The sequence below is a fragment of the Crotalus tigris genome, unplaced genomic scaffold, assembly GCF_016545835.1.
Source record: "Crotalus tigris isolate CLP2741 ecotype Arizona unplaced genomic scaffold, ASM1654583v1 scf7180000017668.6805642782:7212621, whole genome shotgun sequence".
In the NCBI taxonomy this organism is placed as follows: domain Eukaryota; kingdom Metazoa; phylum Chordata; class Lepidosauria; order Squamata; family Viperidae; genus Crotalus; species Crotalus tigris.
The window spans coordinates 572,313-596,840 of record NW_024096554.1 but is presented as its reverse complement, the minus strand read 5'-3'; the positions used below and the strand labels follow the sequence as shown (position 1 = coordinate 596,840).

Sequence of the window (24,528 nt, the reverse complement as noted above, 5' to 3'; positions counted from 1 at the left end):
GAGAAATAATAATCCTGTAGGGTAACAAGCCTCTTTCATAGCCAGATCCAAGACCAAAGTCCATCCCATTCAAGAAAGTTTAGTTGACAATACATCTTGAGTTTTATATGGCATGCTCTGTCCCTTCCTAAGTGCATCTCTTCAGTGTCTGGACTGCTCTTACTGACTAGCAGCCCTGACTTTCTCACAGATCTTGATCGTCCATGGAGGAGAGTCAGATTGTGCATAATATACTTCTAGTACTTGGACCTCTCTCTGTGGATTGACCACAGAGATTTTCCATCAGTTGAAATGATTGCTCTGATGACTTCATCTGTGGTGCCAAATGATTACTTACTTTAATTGCTTTCACTATCTTATCTTTTCAGGAGTACCCGTACATCTTCACATACAGGAATAGTAATTACTCACCTTTTCCAGCGGTGTCACAGACTAAAGCACATCCTCGGGTATGGAAAACATTGGTTGCACAATATTTTATTATTACTGATTGGAGATGAAAGGAGGTTTGTCTGAACATGTTTCATGCTTCATTCTTTCCTAAGGAGCAACTCTACTTCTCCTATCTGTTCAACACATTAGTCTTTCTCAATAATGGAATACTGGAGACTGTATATAATTCATTGTTCTGTGTCTCTTCTCAGAAAATGAACTTTGGGACTATTATGCCATGTTCTGACCGTAGCCCCTCTAACACAGTTCCTGTCTCAGGTACAGATTCTATTTATGCAGTTACTTCAGTCTGCGAGGTCTGGAATCTCTCAATATGTAATAAGACAAAGATGGGAACCTTATTTATCTGTGAACTTGAGGAGCTCAAGGCAAATATGTTGAGACTTACCATCCAAACTTAGCAAAATTATAAGCAAAAATACAAGGTCTTTTGATAGACTTTATAAGATGGAATGTATTCTGTATTCAGAGGAATGAATATGAATAGTTTCTATAATAAAGAATAGTTGTACAGAGAATGGGAGATTTTTTAAAAGTTTATTTCATTTATATTCCCACTGCAATCAGTAGTACATAACTGTATTTTAGCACCAAATATATTGACCCTTAAATGACCTGAAAATATATAACGGTGATTTGAGTTTCATTTAAAATCTCATTTTTCTTTATCAAATGCTCATTGAGAAAATGTGATCTTTACCATAGGTCATTCATCAAGAACTTGATATTTAATATGAGATCAAGGATATGAATATATATGCTTAAAATTTAATACCACATTGAGATAAATCTCTGCTCCTGGTGAAACAAGGAGGATGGAAAATTGGGTGCATAATGTCATCACAGAGCACATTTAATATCACAAAGTCTATATTTGTTTACTGAACATTGAGGCTCATATTTTGAAGGCATAATCATAGGTGGTTCTTGTAGAAAAGACATAGTGAGGATTATTGCCTTGAGTTTACATTGGTGTTTTTCAACCCAGGGCAACTTTAAGATATGCGGACTTAAACTCCCAGAATTCTAGCCATGTTCTCCAGTTCTGGGAATTGAAGTCCACACTACTTAAAGTTGCCAAGATTGAGAAACAGCTTCCATAAATCTATTTGTAAGATAGATTAGTAGTTGTGTGAATCTAATACAAGTGTTTATTTCTAACATTATCACAGTAGACCATTAGATATGAAGATAAATCCTTGACAGGTTGTGAAGATAATGGGAGTTATAGCCCAGAGCAATATGAAAGATACCATATTAGGGAAGGTTTCTTTATTAAAAAGAGAATAATCAATTATAATACTTCAGTTCATATAGAACAGTATATGCCAGATATAAACGTTTTTCTACAATAGTTTACTAAAAAAAGTAGTTCTGTGCTGAACAATAGGTCAGAAGGAAGAAAGAACAGCATCAACTGCTCTTCTAGTTTTGTTCTTGGTAAAAAAAAACTTCCACTTGGTGAAGATTCTATCAGGTTGAAAGCATTTCTAGACTTCTCTGATACCACAACATTGTATTAGTCAAGAAGTTGAGCTGGGTGGCTGTGGAAATTGAATAAATAAATAAATGGAACAGAGTCAAGACAGAGCCATTTTTTTTACTTCTCTGTGGAACATTTAAAACCACAATAGAGCTAATTGTTAAGGTTCATTTTTTTAAAACAAGCAGACCTTGTGGAGTTCATGTATAGTGCGTATTTCAGGCCTTTCAAGGGCAAAAGTAGCTGGAAGACTTTGGGGCTGATTTTCTGCAGGTATTTCAAGTAATGGCAGGGACATATGCATACATACAGTACATACACATATACATACATACATACATACATACATACATACATACATACATACATACATCTCCAGACATGGGATAGTGCAATTATTTTATTTCTCTTTTGCATGGAATGAGGGTGAAGTTGCTGAATGGAATTATTCTTGCTTGTTGGTTGAGGAATGTTCAGAAAGCTGGAGGATGGGGATTGATCTATGGTCAAACAAAAGTTCAGCTCAAGATGCCCCACCTTATCATACATTCATCAGGTCTCATAGGAAGATTTCTGTGTTGAAAAGTTCTGATTTTGGAAAGAGTCAACTGGGGATGACTGCAAAGAGATAGGGAACTTCAAAATTAGGTGACCTCTTCCAATGGTTGAGGGGGAGGGGCAATCTGATCCATTGTGGGAATCCTGTACTGTAAAGTATTCTAAGAAATATAAGATGGCTTCCTTTGATACATTTTAGGAACCTAAGTATTTGTAGGAATTTTCCCTTCGAGTTCACTTATTTGTTACTTGTTGAGTTGCTAATTATTCAAACGTGTTCCTTGCTTTATGTTATATATTGGTTTTCCAATGATTTTTATATATAAAAAGAGACGTGAAAGGGTGATTTGTGTAAAAATGTGTCTTTTAAAGGACAGTCTGGATTCTTGTGAAAAGCTTCTAAATAATTTGATAACAACTGCTAGAAACCAAAACCATTTAATATACTTGTTTTGTAAAAAACAAAGTACAACATGCAAATTATTTTTGAGAAATAGCAAGGAAATAATGTTGCATTAATTTCTTTGAGGAAGAATTGGAGAGAATATGGTGTGCTGGTAAGAAGGCTGAGTTGCAAAGCTTAGCTGAACATGACTTTTAAGTAACATTTCAAATTCTTACAAATTCTGCAAAGAAATATATTCCTAATCCTAAAGATTTTCTAAAACTTATATCGTTCTCTTTCTTTTTTTATAGTTCATAATTTGAGGCCAGGAGACATAAAAGTTATAGGTGCCCTTGGGGACTCAATAACAGTAAGTATGGATCACCAAATGTCTAATTTGAAAAAGGAGGAACAAATGATCTTCAAGGCCAACTGAATTGTCACTGTTTCCTTCTTCTATAGTCCTATGGTACTGGGTTATTAATCACCTTCAGACTAGAAATACCATCTTTTTGGCATTGTTTCCTGTTTCCATGTGGTAATTAATATAGCATAATGGACACTGCAAACATTTTTCTAGCAATGAAAAATAAGCACCCTGACTATATGGTAAACTATCTGGTATAATTTTATTCTCAGTAAGTAGCAACTCTGCAAGCAGTAAAGACACCTATTTTGCTGAAAAGGCCTGTGAAGGTCAGTTTAGATGTGCTGCTTCTTTTGTATGCAGTACAGATCTTACCTCTGAAAGTTCTGTGTGGGTGTTATAACATTAAAAAAAAGTGAGCTAGCCTAGTTACTTATCTCTCACTGGTGTGTAATCCAGACAGTAGCAATGCCAGTGTATGGGTGTTGAACATAACCCTTATTATTTCTATTTCACCCTCTCCTCTAGGAACTTAGAATAGTGTGTAAGATTACTCTCAATCTAGTGCCAAAGGTTACACTTAATGAGATGATAAGTCCACAATAATTAGTTTAGCTTTATCATTGATGGGGTTATGAACCTGGGCATTAGGCCACTTTTTGGACTGAGTTGGATCTTTGTAGCACTAGTTCAGCACTTAAACCCACATTATGGGTCTATTCTTTAAATTCATTTCACCTTGCATCCATTAATTTTAGGCTAGTGGAAGCATTCATTAGTTGGACCAAATATGGCTTATGATTTTGCACTCCTGTGCAATCAGTATTCTTGAGAATGGAATGCCATTTATTTCTGATTTGTTTGATTCATAAGCATCTCTTCACATATTTTATTTAACTAATAATTCTTTGTTTTTCATTCTGCTTCTTCCCATCCTGAAGAGGCACAATACTTTCAGACTTCTTAAGAGCAAAGGCTGTGGATGTTTTCTGGGGATCATACCAAGTCAGCATTATCATTAATCATTAATTCTATTTGTTTTCTTGGCTATCAGGCAGCAAATGGAGCGGGAGCTTTGCCAAACAATATTATTGATGTGTTAACGGAATATCGAGGTCTTTCATGGAGGTGAGTGCTCTAACCTAAATATTTTTGATTATCCAAAATCTGCAATCTGTTCTGTTTTCATGGTCATATGCTCATACGAACTATCAGAAATATGTTTCTATTCTGTTCTGGAGTAATCTTCAAGTTGTTTTGCTTACAATTTGAATCAATCTCTTCAGTAACAATTTAGTAGTGTTCCATAGTACTGTAATAGGTCAGCATAGATCTACTGGCAATAGCAGACAAATGCTTAAAGACAGATTAGTTCTACTCAGAAAAGTTGCTATGAATTATAAATTGAAATTGTAAGATAGATACTAGTTTTTAATATACAACTTAGCAAGGCTGTTGAAAAGTTTACCCTTTATGTCCCTTGGATCTCTCCAGCTGCTATTTCTATTCCACTGCATAAAGGAGCCTTATGATCAAGCTTCATACGAGCTTATTTGGGTGATTTGCCTTACTGTAATCTATATACTACTAAACTTCCTGGGTCTGTAACTTTTAACTGAACAGAACGTTGCATTATAGGGCAAAACCTTTCAATCAAGGTACCACAAATGTGCTAAGTTACAGAATGCTGGGACTCATTATTTCCAAGGGAATGAAATTTGAAAAAATTGTGGGTGCTTCAACACTGCTGCATTGCTGCAGTCACATGATCCTAATTTTCAACAATCCAGGGCAGCTTTTGGCCATTTGCAAATCCCTCGCTCCCACCCACTCACCCAGCAGCAGTCATGTACCTGCCTGTGGAGAAGGAAAGGAAAAGGAAGGAAGATTTCTGATGCTCCTTACCAGCTTCCCACAAGGAAATTCAATGGGGAAACCAACAAGAAGTCAGAACTTAGTTTTTTGCCCACCTGTGATCATTCCATTCCTATGTTTAGGTTAGGATATATATCTGAAATAACGACCCAAGGGATCATGGGTTGTCTAGTTTGCCTTTAAAAACAAAAAGGTTTAGTGCATTTTATATCACAGGAAATATAATTTTAGATTGAATCAATATTTAGGGGACCAGGTGAAAAGGAGGAGGAAAGTGGAAGAACTGTTTTCCCCTTCTGCTTTCCTCTCCCACCTGTTTTCTCATGAGTACCAAAGTCTTAAGGCTGATATCAAAGATGGGAATCAAATGTAGCAACCTACTGGGGTGAAATAAAAAAAAAGGATATTTAAGCTAGCAAAATGCAGAATTATTCAAAGACAGATGTATAATATACTCAAAAATCAAAAGTAATCATGGAAAACAGTCCTGCTCAACTCCCTACTCTTCTGTAGAACACTTCAAGCTTTTGACCTGGATGATCTTTAAAAGTGGTACCTTTTTTCATCTTGGCATAGTAGATACACAGATAAATGAAGCAATTACATAGAGCTTTTAAGAGAAACAGATATTACTTACTTAAAGATGCCAGATTTTTAATCATGTCCCATATAGCAGGTTGATGAGTTCCAAACTCCCAGCAGCCTTCTATTGTGCCTGACAGACACCTTCCATTTTATTTGGATGGACATCCTAGGTAGGCAGCAACAGAAAACAGAAAACTAAACAGCCTCTGGGTCTTCAGACCCTGGGAAAATGCTGGCTGAAAGCATCTGATGCTGTAGCTTTGCTGAAGCTGAATTAATCTGGAGCCAAGAATCAAGAAGTGCCTTAGATAGATTAGTGGTGTAGAGTGAGTCTCAGGTCAGAATTCACAGTTCAAATAAATAGATATTGTTAAATGTTTGAAATATCACCAGACTGATTCCAAATAAATCCTTCTTGTTTGCTTTCTTTTTCCTTGTTTTCCTTATCCCATCCCAATTCTGCAGCGTTGGTGGAAATGAAAACATAGCAACAGTCACAACGTTAGCAAGTAAGTATCTCTTTCCTAGAGGTTGGTGTATTTGCAAAACTCCTTCATAATTTAGGGAGCAGACTTCAGAAAATGTTTAGCAAGTTGTCAGATGAAACCACTTTGGATTCCAGGATCCAGGATCAGTAGGATATAGGAGGCAGAAAGGTGCTGAACCTAATGCTCTAATTTGGTATCATGTTTGCATTTATCATTTTGTAGGTTCTTAGTAGGTTCTATATGATTATTCCAGAGAAACCTGCAAAAAGGTACCCCTAATGACCAATGCCACTTAGGCTTCCAGGAACATGTTAGACCAGTAGCATTTCTTTTAAAGTGATTGCAACCTGTCACCATAACACACTGTAATAGTGTCCACAGTTTCTGAACAGGAGATGCATTTCTTTGCAAAGATGGCAACAGAGACAGAAACACAGCAGGTATTCTTTACTATATAAAGGCTAAACAATGCAGTCCTGATATAAGGTTTCCTCCCAAGTCTCCTTCCCAGAGGTTATCTATCCCTCCTGCTTCCCTCCATTTCTTTCCTTCTCCCTCCCCATTTTTGGGCTTGACAAGAAAGAAAGTGAAAAGTAAGGAAAGGACTGGGAATTATTGTAGCGTGCTCAGTATGGCTTCATCTTCTCAAACTCAGCCAAAATACCTAATGCTTCTCTGTTGGAGGAAGAACTTCTCAGGTACTTTTGCCCAGTTTCTTTCCTCAAAACCAAGGCTTCTCTGCCAGCAACCATGTTCCTCCACCTCACCCCACCCCACCCCACCTGTGGAGAAGTTGCCATCTATAGCCAGATGGGGCCCTTCTTCCCATTCTTGGAAGTTATTGGAATTCTTGGCCCTCTGGTTTTCACTTGAACCCCCTTGAACATTCTCCTGTCCCCAAAAAGAACTAATAACTGATTTGTATGCTTATCTTTCTTTCCAACTTCCTCTACCTCTTCTATTCACTTAGGCTATAGTCTTTACTACACTATACTTTTTTCTCCTTCTCTCCACTCCTCCCTCCCTCTCTCCAATATTTGGTTAGACAGCAGCATGCCCCACAGCAACTGAGAAAGTGACTAGACAGTCTGTTATCTGAAATGGTATAGGTTCTCCTGCTTGAGCAGGGGACTGGACTAAAAGACCTCTAAGGTCCCTTCCAATTCTATTCTATTCTATTCTATTCTATTCTATTCTATTCTATTCTATTCTATTCTATTCTATTCTATTCTATTCTAGTTTTGGGGGTATTTGTTGTTGTTGTATCCAAGTGAAAAAAATAATACATACATTTGCCTTTCATTCTTTCCTAGACATTATTCGTAAGTTCAATCCTTCTCTGGTGGGCTTTTCCATTGGCAAAGGAAAGGAGAGCTGTCGCAAATCTCACTTGAACCAGGCTGTGGCAGGAGCTAAATCTGAGTAAGGGACTAGGACTGTGTTGGGAGGATCGGTCTGTTTGTGTGTCTTATGTATGAGAGTAATTTATTAATTTAATACCAAAAGTACTATTTTAATAACAACTGAATAAGCAGAGATAGAGCTTTGTTTTTATTAGAACTTTGTTTTTATTACTTTATTATTTTATTAAATAATACATTTTTGAAGAGTTGGGGTAGGTTAGTGAGTGTCAAGTTCACAACTCGGGAAAGGATAGTCTTAGTTACTTCACTTTTTTAATGTTACAATTGGCTCTAATATATCACTGTAATTTTTCTGCCAGGGCAAATCATTAATAATAATAATAATAATAATAATAATAATAATAATGTTGGAAGGTACCTTGGAGGTCATCTAGTCCAAGCCCCTGCTCAGACAAATGGCTGTCCAATCTCTTCTTAAAAACTTCCAGTGTTGGAGCATTCACAGCTTTGGAGGCAGGTTGTTCCACTGGTTAATTGTTCTAACTGTCAGGAAGTTTCTCCTTAGTTCTAGGTTGCTTCTCTCCTTGATTAGTTTCCACTCGTTGCTTCTTGTCCTGCCCTCAGGTGCTTTGGAGAATAGCTTGACTCCCTCTTCTTTGTGGCAGCCCCATTTCTTTTGAATCCACCCCACCATTCTTTCAAAAGACCTGGGTTCCAAAGATATATATTTCTAGCACAGTAATGGTTCTGGGCCCATTTCTTCTTGCCCTGCATTTTACTTGGACTTGCCCTGATCTGTGGCATTAGAATGGTTTCATTAGCTAAAGTGACTTTTGTCCTTCTCAGTGGCATCTATATTGGACAGCCTTGGTGGTATGTTCAAATGGGTCTGTTTCACAAAAGCAGCTTTGTGCCATCATGACACAAGGTCAGCCTCCTCTGTATGCTTATCATGACAGCATAGGAACATCCAAAATTGATATGCTGGCACTGTGCTGATTTTGTTATTTTTTTTTTTATCCCATCAGCCCCAGTTTGGACAGTAGAAGTAGTTCCAAAAACCTCATAAGAGCCAAAGAATTGCCCAGAATTGCTGGGAATCAGGTGGCATATTATTATTGTTATGGTTGATTGCATAACAGGCAGATGTTTAGACTGGCTTTGGCATTTTCCCACCCCACCTGTTGGATCCTTAACTTCAGGAGACAATGGATAACAGGGGCCTAGTGTGCTGTGGTCCATGGGGTCATAAAGAGTTGGATACAACTTAATGACTGAACAACAATTGAGCCCTTCCCAAGGATTTGTTACGTTTCTAGACTTAATCAATTTAGCCTCTCCAATACTCAGTAAGCATTCCTGGCATACTAGCTTAGTGCATCTTCTTCACTATCCTTCAGGTATTCTTCCAATGCCCTTTTTTTCTTTTTCAACCCTCTGATGCACTTGCAACATTCCACACAGAACTACTTTGCTTGGTAAGTAGAGTCTTTTATCATTGCTGTGTGGATGAAGAGCATGATTCATTATCATTATTTTCCTGGTTTTCCTATCCAGGGCTTTTAGTTCTGCTTGAATGCAGTCTGCTATTCTAGCTAAGTATATAATGACTGGAATTGCCCCAGTGTTAATTGCCTTGATAGTATTTCCTTCACTAATTTTGGATTTTAAGTTCTTCACTCTCATGACATATTCATTTGCTTGATGTTGTCATCCTGAAGGATGTCCAGATATTTGTAGTGATTTTCTTCATCCAGATTCTTGATGTTATTTCCATAGGGTATCATGATTCCTTTGATTTTGACTATTTTTCTCCTGTTAATGGTGAAAGTGGAACATTTGTTTAGTCCAACTCCATTGCAATATCTTACACATTTACATATACACATAATATACACACAATGACAAATAGTAATGGTGATAGTCAGTCTCCTTGAAAGATTTCTCTTTTGATATTAACCTCTATAAGTCCATCACCATTGACCAGCAATTGTGTCTTCCATTGTGCCATTGATCTTTGCACAAAGCTTCAGATGTTTCTACTATTATTTCTAGGCATTTGATTAGCCAGTCATGTGGCAGGGAATCACTTGTGCAGTGATACAAAACCAATGCAAGGAAACTACTAAATGTGTGGAAATGCTCTATGAAATCTAAGAGCTGTGGTGATGCAGTGGTTAGAATGCAGTATTGCAGGCTAATTTTGCTGACTGCTGACTGCCAGCATTTTGGCAATTCGAGTCTACCAGCTCAAGGTTGACTCAGCCTTCCATCCTTCCGAGGTCGGTAAAATGAGGACCCAAATTGTTGGGGGCAATAGGCTGACTCTGTACACTGCTTAGAGAGGGCTGTAAAGCACTGTGAAGAAGTACATAAGTCTAAATGTTATTGCTATTGCTATTTGCTTAGTGCCAGTTTATTTCAGCAAAGAGCTTTAGATTTCCACTTTTTAAATTTGATTTACTATTTCTGTAGATAAACATAACATAGTTCCATTCATAGTACCTTTACAACATGTAATTCTGTTTCTTCTATCTTTTTATTCCATGACACCAGAGACTCTCTGAGTTGTTTTAGCCAGATTGGAAGTATGTGGGTGAAAAAAGGAAAAAAACAGCAAACTTTAAAAACTCAGGGTTAAGGAACTGAGGGAGCAGTGCTGCCATACTGCTCGATCAAAAGATTTTTAGCTGATGAGATGAATCAGTTCTCAAGTTACTCCTGATTAATTTAACAATAAATTTCAAACCCAAGTGTAATTAGCTATTTTAATACTTATATTTCAACTTCCAGTTATCTAGTGCCATTTTAGAAGAGGATTTGATTAAACAGAAGGTGTATTATGGTGCTTGCTGATTCAGTTCTGGAGGGGAACATGGATTTCATACTTTAGAACTGAGCCATAGTGAGACCTGGAGTCTATCATTTCTTTTACCTTACCTTATCTCCAGAAAAAGGTGATTAGAAATGTCCAGGATATAGATCTATTGTAAATAGGCCTTCCTTTATGCTATTTAAGCATGTTGGAAATATCAAAATGACCAGTTCTTTAGAATAGCTCTAAAACCAAGATCTGCTGGCTGAAAGCTAGTGGGAAGGTCAGAATTCAGTTCAAATTGAAATAAACATTAATTCCAAAACCATGGTATGTTTAAAAGAGGCAGTAAAGCTTTTTAATCTCTAGTGAGGCAAAAATGAGGATGTCAAAGCAGAAGAGCATTGGTGCCTATAATCTGTCAGGGTTTATCACAAGACAGAAAACCATAATTTCCTCTTACAATTGGACCACAACAACATGTGGTGAACAGAAAACAAAACCTTCCTTATGAGTACACCACACAACATCTAAACTTAGGACATAAGAAGAAGCAGGTAATCTTTAGAACATGTGCATCATTCATCTGAAAATTAATTCAAATTTAATCAGTTGCCAAAGTTTATACAATTAATAGTCTAAAAGATGTCTAAAATATCTTTGATTAGATAACAATTCTATTTCAGATCTTCTCTGAGGAAAGCAAGGTCCCAGGAATCTGTCCAAACTATAGCTCCTTTAGTTAATTTCTGCTCTTGCGGGTAGTGCCACAATCAGTCTGTAACAGTGGTGGGATTCAACCAGTTCGCACCAGTTCGGCAGAACCGGTAGCTAATTTTTTGTTTCCCAGGCCCAGAATGGACTTTGGGAAGTGGCATCCACACAAAGAACTGGTTGTTCACATATTTGAATCCCACCACTGGTCTGTAAGCATCTTGAAGAATATGGGATGATAACTAACATTTATCACAGAACTGTGTTGTGGAAAACCAATTCTGTGCTTGATGAGTACAGGAGACGCTTCAGAAGTGATGGTTGGATCTGTCCTACAGGAGCAGGTATTTGAGATGATACAGGACTTTAAAAAATGCATAATTCTGTGGGTACATTTCTTACTGGCTTAAAGCATGCTTTTGCCTTATATAGTTAAACTTTTTAGGTTTTGTACAAGGGCACTTTGTTCCCTATTCATTCTTTAAAATACTGAGTGATCACTTCCCTATCCTAGAATATCCTGATATGCCTACTAATTAAATTACTTAGTTTCTTGTATGTGACCTGTCCAATTATAAATAATGAAGAAGGGTCTTTATGTCTCCCTACAACTGTTAAGAATGCATCATCTTAAACCAGTTCTGTCCAATTTTAGAATAATATACAATACTGGCATCACCAGTGGGTTTTAGCTGAATTATAAGTGACATTATGAACAGATAAATATGAGAAATCTAATTTCTATAATTGTCATGTAGTTTGTGAAAAATTCGGTCTCAAATAAACATAATTGTTTTAGCTAGTGGCAAAATATAACAAGTATTGTACTAAGGCAGATTTTCTTACATTTTGTAATATTACTTATTGATTGATCTGTTCATTCATTGATATCCTGTCCTTCCCATAGACAACTAAGACAGCATATAAGTATGTATGTAGCCTCCAGCAATTTACCTTCACAACAACTTTTGATCAGAATGGGAGATATAGAATATGATCCAAAACTAGGTATAGATGGTAGCAATAAGAATTTTCTGTACCTCTTTGCTGCTATCTAGTGGAATGCTAGATTTTTGAAGCCCATATCTGGTAGGTAATCCTAATGAGTAAAACCACCAATGAGCTTTGTAACAAGGTGGGGATATGAGTCCTATCTCCCCAATCATATATTATAGAGTATTCTAATTTAGGAATGGGAAACATGTGGCTTTCCAGATGCTAACAAACTCAGTGCCTTCTCTTTGAAACTCAGCCAGAAAATGTATCCTTAGCAGTTAAACACTATGCTACAGACTCAGTTGTTGCTTGTATGCTTTTAATAGGTTACTGGAAGGAGTTGGCACAATGCTGATCAGATCCAGAGTTTATACAAAAGGCATACTGTAAATATGTAGAATAGAGTACAAGGCAACTTTAATTATTTGCAGCATTACCTACATAGAAGGTTCTGCATTTTTTAAAAATGTAAAGTACTGGCATTTCTAACAGAATTTATTTGAAGGGTAGATAGGGGAGGGGAGATAGCTGAAGATGTAAATATAAAATAGATATGATAGTAATAGGAAGAAATAGCTATAATATTGGCGAGAAACTGCCAAGAGATATTGGACAGCTTCTGGTAAACTTTATTACAATATCAGCTATCCTAGCAAGGATTATTAACTATCTCTTTTTAAAAAACGTTCCATGAACATGTTTTAGCCAGTATGTACAGTATTGATAAAGAATCTTGTCTGAAACACATCAGACTTTTGAATCATAACATATTTACTCTGGCATTTGGATTCTTTTTCCTTTTCGCTTTTTCTTCTGTCTATAGCACTACAAGCAAACCACGGGATTTAATAAAACTACTTTATTTGGCAGAGAGATTTTACACAATTCTGTTGCAGTCTCTCATGTAGAAACAAAGAGCAGACTCATTGCTTTGTATTCTGCTTGTAGAAACACATAAGGGCTATACACCAGACTAACTCTCTGTACACTGAGAGAGCCAGTCTGTAGGTGCGTTGCATGTAAGGTGTCAGTTACCATGTTGCTCAATCAAAATCTGGTTACGTAAGTCTGTGTTGAATGAAGTAACATTTTATGGATCATTTATATTAATCTCCTTGCCATTATTCATCCTTGTTCATGCACTCCAAATTGCTTCATTGTTTGCTTGCAAATTTATCTCAGAATTGTTCGCATGCAAAATTCATCTGTGAAATAAGTTCTATGTCATTTGAATTATTATTTCTGCTTTGTGTTTTCAGAATGATAATCTGAACTGCTATATTGCTCCTAATATTTGCTTGCCTTCTTTATTTTCTTTTTTAGTGACATCATACCTCAGGTCAGAAGGCTAATAAAGTTGATGAAGAATGATTCTGTGAGTTTCTGCTGACATGAACAATTTTTCAACAAGCAATTGTGACTTTTTATTGTTGGCAAACAGAGGGAAGATGAGGTTCTGTCCTTTTGTATCTAATTAGTGGTTGCTATCTTTAACTGTTTCATTGAGAAAAGGAATAGATTTGATCATGTTTAACAATATAAGGTCTTCTTGGTAGCAACACCTTACCAACTTTGGCTGATCACAAAAAGCTAATTAGAATTGGACTTGAATGGCAGACTATAGGAGAAGCTAAGCTCATAAATAGATTATGGAGCAAAAAAAATTATTCTGGAAAAAGACAATGCCATATTGTTACCAAATAAACTATGTGATGTGTCCATAAAGTCATCAGGGGCTGAGTTTGATGTGAAAGAGAATTTATCTGAAATAGATTTAAATTTGCTTCTTGAACTTTTGGAATTCTCAGTTAATCAGGCAACACATATTTTTGCAAATCATGTAAGATAATAAAACCACAGGAGGCAACTAGATGCCATCTCACAAGAAGTACCCCACTTTCACTCTTATACAAAAAAAAGTTCTAGTACATAGAAACAAAGTATATTTTCATTTTTATTGTAAGTGTTCAAATTATCTATCTATCTATCTATCTATCTATCTATCTATCTATCTATCTATCTATCTATCTATCTATCTAGCTAGCTAGCTATCTAGCTAGCTAGCTAGCTATCTAGACAGCTATCTGTTTTTATCTATGTTCAAATTTATGCAAAACTAATTCATTTAATTAAGATTAATTGAATTAGAGACGTTTGCTTCTCCTTCTGGTCACCTATCTTAGATCGCAGGAACCCTACCACAGTTTCTAACTAGATTTGAAAACATACATGAAGTCTCTGCTTCCCTTAGTGGCTTTGTACCTTCTGATCATTGAACAGATAGTACTGAAAAATAAGCTCCACATGTCCATATGGAAAAGCTAACTTTCAGCACTATAGTGTTGGTGCAATACACTGGGTACTAATTACCATCAAATGAATTCAATGCACTTCTTAAGTCTGGTGATGTAGAGCCAATTTCATAATGAAATACTGGTAGCACCCTAACGAACCAGAGCAGCAGTGCTTTGTAGCAATTGGATTTCAAATAGGCCTCTGTTAAAGAAATCAGTAATTCCTCTTTTTACATAACTAATTAGTATATTAAAACTATATTTAAGATTGCTGCCTTGGTTCCCTAACTATATACTGGTCTAAAAAAACAGTCTCCTTAATAATTATTTTATTAACTCTAACATGTTAATTCAAGTATTTTTCTTTGTTTTTTCTTTATGTCTATTCTTTTCCTTTTTCTCCTAATGCAGAAAATAAATTTCCAAGAAGATTGGAAACTCATAACCCTTTTTATAGGAGGAAATGACCTTTGTGATTATTGTAATAATTCTGTAAGTTTCCATATATTTTACAGTTATTCCTAATATATTTTTCCCAATTTTCTCCTCCCCCACTTTTTTAAAAAGATGTATGTGATCTAAATGCTTATCTCTAGATATGCAAGTAGGAATTGTCCAAGTGCTCAGTGACATATGTAAGAATATGATGTTCATAGAATCTGTCCTTCACATGACTTCATTTAATATTAGAAATGTTCCATGTCATATGATGCCTCCTAAATAACATTCAGGTTGACAACAAGAAATAATGAGAGACAATTCATTCATTTTGCAGCAAGCTATTGCAAACATGGCAAAAAAAAATCAGATACATTCTGGTAGTACTTTTTCCAACTTTTATTAAATGGCGTGAGCTTTCATGAGCTACCATAGATTAACTCAACTCTATTGCCACAGTATCACGAACATGCAATCTGTCCTAATAAGAAATTGAGGTTTAGACCTTGCACTTCTACTCAAGAAGAATTAGATTGGGATTGACTCAACACCTGCTACTGACCTTTTCTTAGATCCTTTCTAGCTAACTCAGTGAAAAAACTACCTTGAATGGCAAGCCATTCTTCCCTGGCACCATGTGCATTTTAGAGAGGGTAATAGTGGTTCATTGCTGAATCAGTATTTTAAAGAAGTACATGTTCATGTCCCCATGCAGGGCCTTGAGGTCATTCAACCTGAAAGTGTTTTTTAATCTCCTGTAATTTCGTATCTTTGAGAACTTCCACTGATTAGTATATCAGTGCTACTTCATTTTATAGATAATTTTCTGTTGATAAAAGCAGATGTCAACAGAGCTGATAATAAATAGGCAAGGTTTGTACCTTTCTTACTTAATGATAGTTTGGATCCCTAGCAGACCTGCCATTTGTGTAACTTGGATCAAAACACTGACATTACTTTCCATTTTGATAATTAATCATGATAAGATGGCAGTAAAGTGCTTATTTGTGAATGCCTTCAAGTGATAAACTTTCTTTCTTTGGGCTCTTATCAACATGCTGAAGAATGTCATTAGATATGCATTTCTGGATTGGGTTTCACAGGAACAGTTGGATAACATTTAAATGCTACTTCTAATTTATTATTTTTAGTAATTTTTGGAGCTCCTACACTACAGGAAAGAGATTTTATGCTTATTTAGGCCTCCTGGTTTCTCCAACCTTTCAGTCTCCCTTGGGTTACAGGTTTAATTCTATTTTGGGCATGCAAAGTGCAGCAAGTTTGGCAGTGCAGTACAAATTTACATGAAAGTTTTGCTCAGCTTCTAACGTTTGAGTATTTTTATGCATTAGTATCAGGATAAGTGAATTAAGCAAATAAGAATAAATACTACCATACATTTAATCTTAGCCAAAAGGCCAAGAAAAATTAAGTGAATAAAAAAATCTTATTTTAATAACTAATAATGATTATATTCTAAATATGTATCATAAATATTATAGTGAATCCTATTTTGATCTGGTATCCTGGAAATTCAGTCCAAACTGTCCCATTCCTGGTTTCCTTGCATAGTAAATTTTGAGTAGTTCTCATAAGATCAATGTCATGCTTTGAAAATGCTGCACAATTGGTACAAATGACATGGAAATGGGTCTGTTTCTGGAGCTGGCTAGTGTACCTTGTTCCTCTCCTCTCTTTCCGGGACATGGTAGCTAGCATTGGTTTTCCCTTTTGCTGAAAGGATGTCAAGAGGTAATCAGACATGAACAGTCAGGTGAAAATGAATGGAGGAAAGCCTTTTTAGCTCTTTCCCTCACGGTTTGATTTTTGTCCTTTGAGGAAGGAGGATAGAGGAGAGGCAGGTGGTGCTGGGCAGGAAACAGATGTGGTACAGTTGCCATGTCTGAGCTGCAAAAATGTGGGTGACTGCTAGATGACAAAGAGATATAGTTAGTTAAATTTTCTGCTAGCTAATGGTCATCCATTTTTTTAAAGTCCCAATATGATAGCCACAGAGTGGCTGAACTGCTTCCATTCTCTGCCATGGTCCATACTCAGATTGATATTTATTACTACTTTTCATCCTATTACTGTATCTGGGTGATTCAAAACAACTGGATTATGTCAAACATATTGTGGAAAGAAGGCCATTATATCATTTGTGAAAGGTGCACATTAATATAAATTGCAACTCTCAATTGCCAAACATGCATAAATAGCGATGTGCTAAGGAAGAGTTACAAGCAGCTTATGCACAAAATTCACTGTTATCCTTTTCTTTCATAGGTACATTCTTCTCCTGAGTACTTTATAAAGAATATACAGTCAGCGCTGGATGTACTCCATAAAGAGGTATCAAAGGAGTCTTTGCTATCCTGGCTACAGGGAAAATGATTGGGTGAATTATTGGAATCAATAATTTCTTTAAGACAGTGGTTTCCAGCATATGAATTGCAAGGGTTGCCTGCAAGAATACTTCAGGGGAATTGCATTGTAACTGCAAACATAATTTTAAAAAATTAAAGGGACCCAGATCTCATAGGTCATCAAATATTGCAAAAAGTATGTCCCCACTCAAACTCTGATGAAATTTTGGCATTCTTTATTTCCATAATTTTTAAAAATATGTTCAATTCATTTTCACTTGCATTATTGACTCTTATTTTTGAAATGCTTCTCCTCCTGAGAACTGCCACCATTTTAAATGGCTTTACAAACAGAAACTGACATACTCACATAAAAGTAGCAGCAAAGCTAATTAAAATGGTGCAGGTGAATGAGCACCTTTGGAGAGAGTATTTCAGAGCAGATCTGAAAAGAGCATAACTTAAATGGTGGAGACTTTCCAAAAGGAATGTATGCTTAAAATCTTGGTATTGTTATAAGCCACGGGTCTTCAAACTTGGCCCTTTTATGACTTGTAGATTTCAACTCTCAGAATTCCTCAGCCAGCCATGCTGGCTGAGGAATTCTGGGAGTTGAAGTCCACAAGTCATAAAAGGGCCAAGTTTGAAGGCCCCTGTTGTAAACTTATGAAAGGGAAGGCAAGTCCTCAGATGCAGAGTTGTGAGTCATGAGTCCTACAAGTCAGAGAGAGTACTTTGGATTGGATCTGAGTTTTCTGATTTTGATGTGCAGCCCTGGGCTCTATCTTTGACTATCACATGCTTGTCAGTATGCCCTGCCTCTCCATCTTTAATTGCTCTCATGGATAAGCATGATTCAGATTAGTACTCATGGGTATACATGACTGCCGACCAAAATCATTCATCTGGAGAACTTTCCTTAGAGGTCTGAATAAAATCAGCCAGGGAGAGAACAGTTATATTTATAATTCACTGTTTCCAAGAGACTATCTCCTTAAAACTTTGCCAATTTAATTTTGTCCACTGAAGTGGAAAATAGCAAGTCTTGAGCCTCTTGTGTTGTGAAGATTGGGTCTATAAGGGTTTTTTTGCTTTACAAGGATTGGATACCATGGTATAGCAAATCAATACAGAATGCTTAACTGTAGCAGACAACTTCCCCAACAACAAAGTATTACTCTGGGTAAACTTCATCCTTCTAGGTTTTCCATGTTGCTGTTGCTACATAAACACTCAGTCCTTTATATTCAGTCATGTAATAATCAGTTCAGACAAATGCCTCAAAGTCTATAAAGTAGCATATAACTTTTCCTTTTTCCAAAAGGTCTTCTGAAAGTTAGGATAAGTTACTGACAGTTAAGATGTTGTTTCAGTGTGGTTGCTCGCCTTCTAGTAGCTGTCAAGCTCCTGGCAAAGCTCCAAGTGGGACTCCCACTTGGATATGCTATTCACCATAATATATGGTCCAGGCAGTTGAATGAGAGTCTCCTTGCCTGCTTGTAATAGTTGCCAATCTCCAGGTATTGTCTCTACTTCCCCATCTGTGTGCCACTTGTTTGTCATTTTTCATGGATTTGTCAAAAACCAGATAAACCTTATTGCCTTCTTTGACAAAGTGACTAAATTAGTGGATAATGGGAATGCTGTGGACATAGTTTATTTAGATTTCAGTAATGTATTTGGCAAAGTAGTCCATAGCCTACTTCTTGGTAAGATAGAACAAAATGGAATAGACAAGACAGTACCACCACCAGATGGATTTGCATTCGCTGACCACCGATATTTAGTGGGTAGTCCTCAATGGACCTACATCTATGTGGAGAGAAGCATTCAGTGGGGAACCTCAAGGTTCTGTCTTAGGTCTAAGCACTCTTGAACTTCTTCACAAATGGTTTAGATGAGGGGATAGAAGGGGAACTCATTAAATTTCCAGATGACACGAAGCGGGGAGGAATAACTCAAGATTCAGAAGGACCTTGACTGACTTGACCACAAGGCTCTATCCAACAATATGAAATTCAATGGTGAGAAAAGCAAGGTCCTTCACATAGGCAAGAAAAATCAAATGCACACATATAGAGTTAGTGGTACCTGGCAACCGTGAAAGACAGCTAGCTGTCCTAGTAAATCATCATTTAAATATGAGCCAGCAGTGTTCTTCAGCTGTAAGTAAGTAAGTAAGTAAGTAAGTAAGTAAGTAAGTAAGTAAGTAAATAAGTAAGTAAGTAAGTAAGTAAATAAATACAGCCCTAGATTCCATTAATAGAGGGATAGTTTCAAGTTTATGTGAAATGATAGTACTACTTTATACTGCACTAGTGAGACCACACATGGAATACTATGTCCAATTTTGGTCACCATGATACAAAAAAGATGTTGAAACCCTAGAAAAAGTGCACAAAAGAGCAACAAAAATGATAAGGGAGGCTAAACTATATGATGAATGACTGAGGGAACTAGGTATGTCTAGTCTGATGAAGAGAAGAACTAGGGGTGATATGATACCAGTCTTCCAGTACTTGAGGGGCTGTCATAGATAAGAGGGAGTCAATTTATTCTCCAAAGTTTTTTCCACAGACTGGAGAGTGCTGCCTGCATCCCATGGATGGGGCTTTGCTTGTTTGTGCAAACCGGTTGCTGGCATGCTGCGGCCCGATACCAGTCCATGGACCAGGGGTTGGGGACCCCTGACTTACAGAATCTCCTGCTGTGGGCAGGGCTTGGACTAGAAGACCTACAAGGTCCCTTCAACCCTATTGTTCTCTGTCCCTATACTCTTCCTCACTCCTTCTTAATATTTGCTTTTGCAAGCTAAGGGCCTGAGTGGAAAAAATGCCAGGGTGTGGCTCTGTTATCACAATCAGCTGCAGACACCAGCTTGGATGCTTGTGAGTAAAGTTGTGAGTTAATGAATGAATGGAGGAAATGGGGTGAGTAGTGTTTCTACCTGGCTATAGTTACTTTTCCCAACTTCACTACCTCATAGAGACATTTGACAGTTCTTATGTATTACTTTTATAAAAGAACCACATGGCTTGTAAACTGCTACTACCCATTCTGTTTTACATGTACCTCTTTGCAGGTCCCTCGTGCATTCGTGAACCTGGCAACAGTTATTTATGTGATATCTCTGAGGAAACTGTATCAGGAGAAGAGCGTTTACTGCCCAAGATTGATTTTGAGGTTTGAAATGAATTGATATTGTGCTGGAACTGGGAAAAATCTCTAATATCTGTGCTGATTGTGGCGCTTCTTAAACTTAAGAAATTGTTTTTTACTAATTTTGATTGTTGTAATATGGAAATATAAACTAAGTATGCACCATTTATCAAAAGGTATAGAAATAGTCTTGGAAGAGTCATAGATTATGGGGGGGATTTGTCATCAGATCTGTTCCATAGAGAGAGAAGAGATGATATAAAGAGGGAGAGAAGGATATAAAAGGGAGAGAAGAGAGGATATAAAAGAAGGAGGGAGAGAAGAGAGGATATAAAAGGAGGGGTGAGAAATTTGTTAAATGAGTTTTGCCCCATTTTATGACTTTTCTTGCCACATTTGTTAAGTAAATCACTGCAGTTGTTAAATTAGTAACATAGTTGTTAAGTGAATCTGTTTTCCCCATTGACTTTGCTTGTCAGAAGGTTGCAAAAGGGGATCACATGTCCCTGGGACAATGTGATCATCAAAAATATGAATTGGTTGCCAAGCATCCGAATGTAAATCACATGACCCTGGGGATGCTGCAACAGTCATAAGTGTGAAAAATGGTCATGTCACTTTTTTCAGTGCTGTTGTAACTTCGAACAGTCACTAAGCGAACTGTTGTAAGTCAAGGACTATCTGTACTTTATCACTTTTTTCCTTTTTTTGTCATCAAGTTTTTGACACCTTGCTAGGTGACTGGTGGTACTCAAATATTGCCATATTCTAAAAGTGGTACAATCAGTGAAAAGGTTGAAAAGCCCTGCTCTAAAGGATGCACTGTGAGGCTTTTATTCATAGAAAAGAGCAATGACTCAAACCCAAGAAGTATAGCATATTACAGAAAAACAGTTCTCCATGAAATCATCTGTGATACTTAAGCAATTCGATTGGAGGAGGCAATATTGCTTGATACAAAGGTGCTTTTTCAAAAGGCAACTGGACTTTGTTTTTCCTTGAAGACATTTCACTTCCAAGAAGCTTCTTCAGCTCTGAACAAATGATGGAGAATGGAAAGATTTATACTGCTTGCAGTTATCTGCTTATTAGGATTCTTTTTGAGAGTCATTGAGGCCACTGGAAGGTTTATCTGTAATGCAAATAAGTGTGGAACCTTCTTGGAACTGCTGAAAAGACTGCCAGTGTGTAGACAGGAGATAAGTGGTGTCATATTCCTCCCCCTTCGACCTCTCTTTCAAACCAGTGGTCATCTCTGTCCAGAATGTGGACTTTGCTGTCTTCAAAAGAGTGACCTTTGTCTTTCAAAGGCAGATGCACTGCTGAATCTTGTCCTGATGGGTTTGTTCTCCTATGTTGAGCCATGCTTTTGTGAAGTGGTTGTTTTGTTTCTCCAGAGTACAGATGTGTACATGTCTCACTGCATTGTACTGCCGTCCTTTCAGCAGTTCCAAGAAGGTTCCACACTCATTTGCATTATTCAGGAGATGACCCTAAGGGCACAGATAAACTTTCAAGAAGCCTCAACGACTCTCAGAAAGAATGCTAACAAGCAGATGACTGCAAGCAATATAAATCCTTTCATTCTCCAACCATTCAATCAAAGCTGAAGAAGCTTCTTGGATGAAAAACAAAATATCTTCAAGGAAAAATAAAGTCCAATTGCCTTTTGAAAAAACACCTTTGGGACAACCATGACCAGCATGTTTGAGAATCTCCATAGACAATATTGTTTGAGCATAAGATGCATTTCACAGCATGTGTAGCATGAAACGTAGTTCTGGGACATGAAAACAGATTTCCACTTTTTAAAATGTCTGAGATAAGAATTATATGGTCAATTTGTGCCATTTTTTCCACTCTAGGGCACTGTGTCCATGCGTTTTCAAACCTAATGACAATTCCTCTGAAATTGAGAATTTAGTGTTTTTAAATCAAAGGTATCAGGTAAGGGAAATGTATTATAAAATAACATATAGCAGTTGTTCTACACCTCATCCTTTTAAAAACCAAGCATGAACATATTAGCTATTTTTGCCATTTTACTAACTCTGCTACAGGATTTGTTTTTAACCATTAAAAGCAAGTTAGTTTAAAAATAATAAGTAGTGACTTAAAATGTCAAAATTACATTTAGTCTTTTTCACACCTTCATTTAAAAGCGTACTTGCAGTGCTGGGCCAACTTTTGATAATAATCACATAACCTAATTTTTATCAATAAAACACACATCCCAATCCTATGCACCTTTACTTACAAGTTCAAAAAGGTTTAACATAAATGGAAATACATCATAATTCCAAAAAGTGCAACTGACCGAAAGCTGCAGTTATACACTTAGTATGGAAATAGGTTCCATCAAACCTGTTTAAAAATATTTTGTGTTATATAGTTGGTCAATAAAATACTGTCTCTCTTGAGAAAAGTAAGACTGCTTTTCTGCTTGAATTATGTCAACCTGTTTTAAATTCCTTTAAAGCCTGTAAGTCCATTGCTTCATTTTGGGGGTACATTATATATTTAAACAAAGAATAATGCAACAATTCCTCCAGTATTAGATAGAACAAATGGACTTGAAAAGGCAGAGGTCCTACTGTGTGTTCCACAAATATCAGATGTCTGGTTAGAAGCAAAGCCCAGCGACTTGGACTTTGAAATGTGGCTTAGTTTGACAGTGAGCAAAGAAAAGATGACTGCAGTAGAAGCAAAAATGCAGTGGGCTATTGTTTTGATGGTACAGTTTCTTTTGTTATTGGAAATCTGAGGAAAAGAGCCTGTAGCAGAAATGAGAATTTGGAATAGATTCTCAGACCACATCACATATTACATCATGGAGATTTATGACATAATCTTCCTATTCAGATTAAAAAAAAAATAGGGATTCTAATTGTTTTGCAGAACAATAGGTATGTAAATTTTGTGAGCAATTTTAACCAGAAAACCAGAGTTTTCTCTCTCTTTGAACACTTGCATTTCCATAGGTCTTGACTATTTTCTATTGGAACAAACTCTGCCATTATCTCCTTTTCTTTCATCTCAGCGCTTACTTCATTTAATCTCAGATAAAATTCCACTTTTGAGTTTTTGGTTTTTCATGAATGTATGTTCAGAATTCATCTCAAGTCACAGGCAACAATGAAATGGCAGGTTGGGAAATCTTCGGAGGACTTAAACTGAACCCTTAGGTAGCTTCTCACATTAGCAACTTTATGTGTGTCTATGCATGAGTGTGCAAGAGAAATTGTAAATTGTAAACCACTAAATGTACAGTATATAACACACATGTACTGAAAAACATGGATCAGATGAATTGTGGGATGGAGAACAATTAATTTTTACTCCATGACCTTTGGTAGTTCAAAGGATGGGGAAACATGCATTATCTTATACTTCAGATGGAGGGGGGGGGAAGCACTAATGGGCTTGAGTTTAGTCCTGCGTTTCAAGGTCCATAAGAGTGTAGACAATTAGGGGTCAGATTCAGATGCTCTGAAAAATTGGCAGTTTTCCCTATATAAACCAAAGAAGTGATTGAGCATTATTCCTGTGTTTGACATCTCTTTGACAGATATATCAGCCTGTCATTTCACTGTTTAGCTGCTCTAAAAGGAGCAACATAATGGGTTTTTGTTTTTCCAGGAAGAAACGCATCGCTTAATCGAGAGTGGAAGGTATGACACAAGAGAAGATTTCACTGTGGTTGTGCAACCACTTTTCGAAAAACCAGAAATGCCTATGACTCCGGTAACTACAAATGTATACATGTGCTAAATTTTTGAGAACTGTAAATCATAGGTGGGACCTAGCTAACTTAAATACCATTAAGTTCAATGGTCTCATTTACATTTGACTGTGTCTGAACCCAACTCATAATATGGTGAGATTGGGAATTATTTTCAGGAGAAGGATAGCAAAGCCATGATGGTTGCAAGCAACTATGATTTAATGGTCAGCAGACTAAATTGTTTATCAATGGCCATCTGGAAGGCGAGCTCCATCTTTCACATCAAGTTTTGCTTCAATGGGGGACCCTGGAAAGGGTTGAAAGTCACCCTGTAGGGGTGACCAGCAAGGAGGGGATCCCTGCTTGATCGTGGGAGGACAGTAGCCATTCCGCTTGATCCAGGGCAGCCCTGCAAACCAGCGGATGAAAGACAGGCCATAGAAATATGGCTCATCATTAGGTGC

At 36.9% G+C, this 24,528-nt stretch overlaps 1 protein-coding gene across 1 annotated transcript in view; it reads left to right on the top strand.

Annotated features, from left to right (window-relative positions):
• The window catches only part of PLB1 (phospholipase B1), a 118,036-nt gene that overhangs the window by 37,448 nt on the left and 56,060 nt on the right, over positions 1-24,528 (top strand). Inside the window, exons 17-28 of the mRNA XM_039337052.1 lie at positions 369-449; positions 645-711; positions 3,191-3,249; positions 4,301-4,374; positions 6,172-6,215; positions 7,508-7,616; positions 13,407-13,458; positions 14,789-14,869; positions 17,102-17,167; positions 20,264-20,364; positions 22,206-22,287; positions 23,980-24,084. Of these exons, the coding sequence (XP_039192986.1) occupies positions 369-449; positions 645-711; positions 3,191-3,249; positions 4,301-4,374; positions 6,172-6,215; positions 7,508-7,616; positions 13,407-13,458; positions 14,789-14,869; positions 17,102-17,167; positions 20,264-20,364; positions 22,206-22,287; positions 23,980-24,084 (921 nt within the window). The remainder of the gene's footprint in view (positions 1-368; positions 450-644; positions 712-3,190; positions 3,250-4,300; positions 4,375-6,171; positions 6,216-7,507; positions 7,617-13,406; positions 13,459-14,788; positions 14,870-17,101; positions 17,168-20,263; positions 20,365-22,205; positions 22,288-23,979; positions 24,085-24,528) is intronic.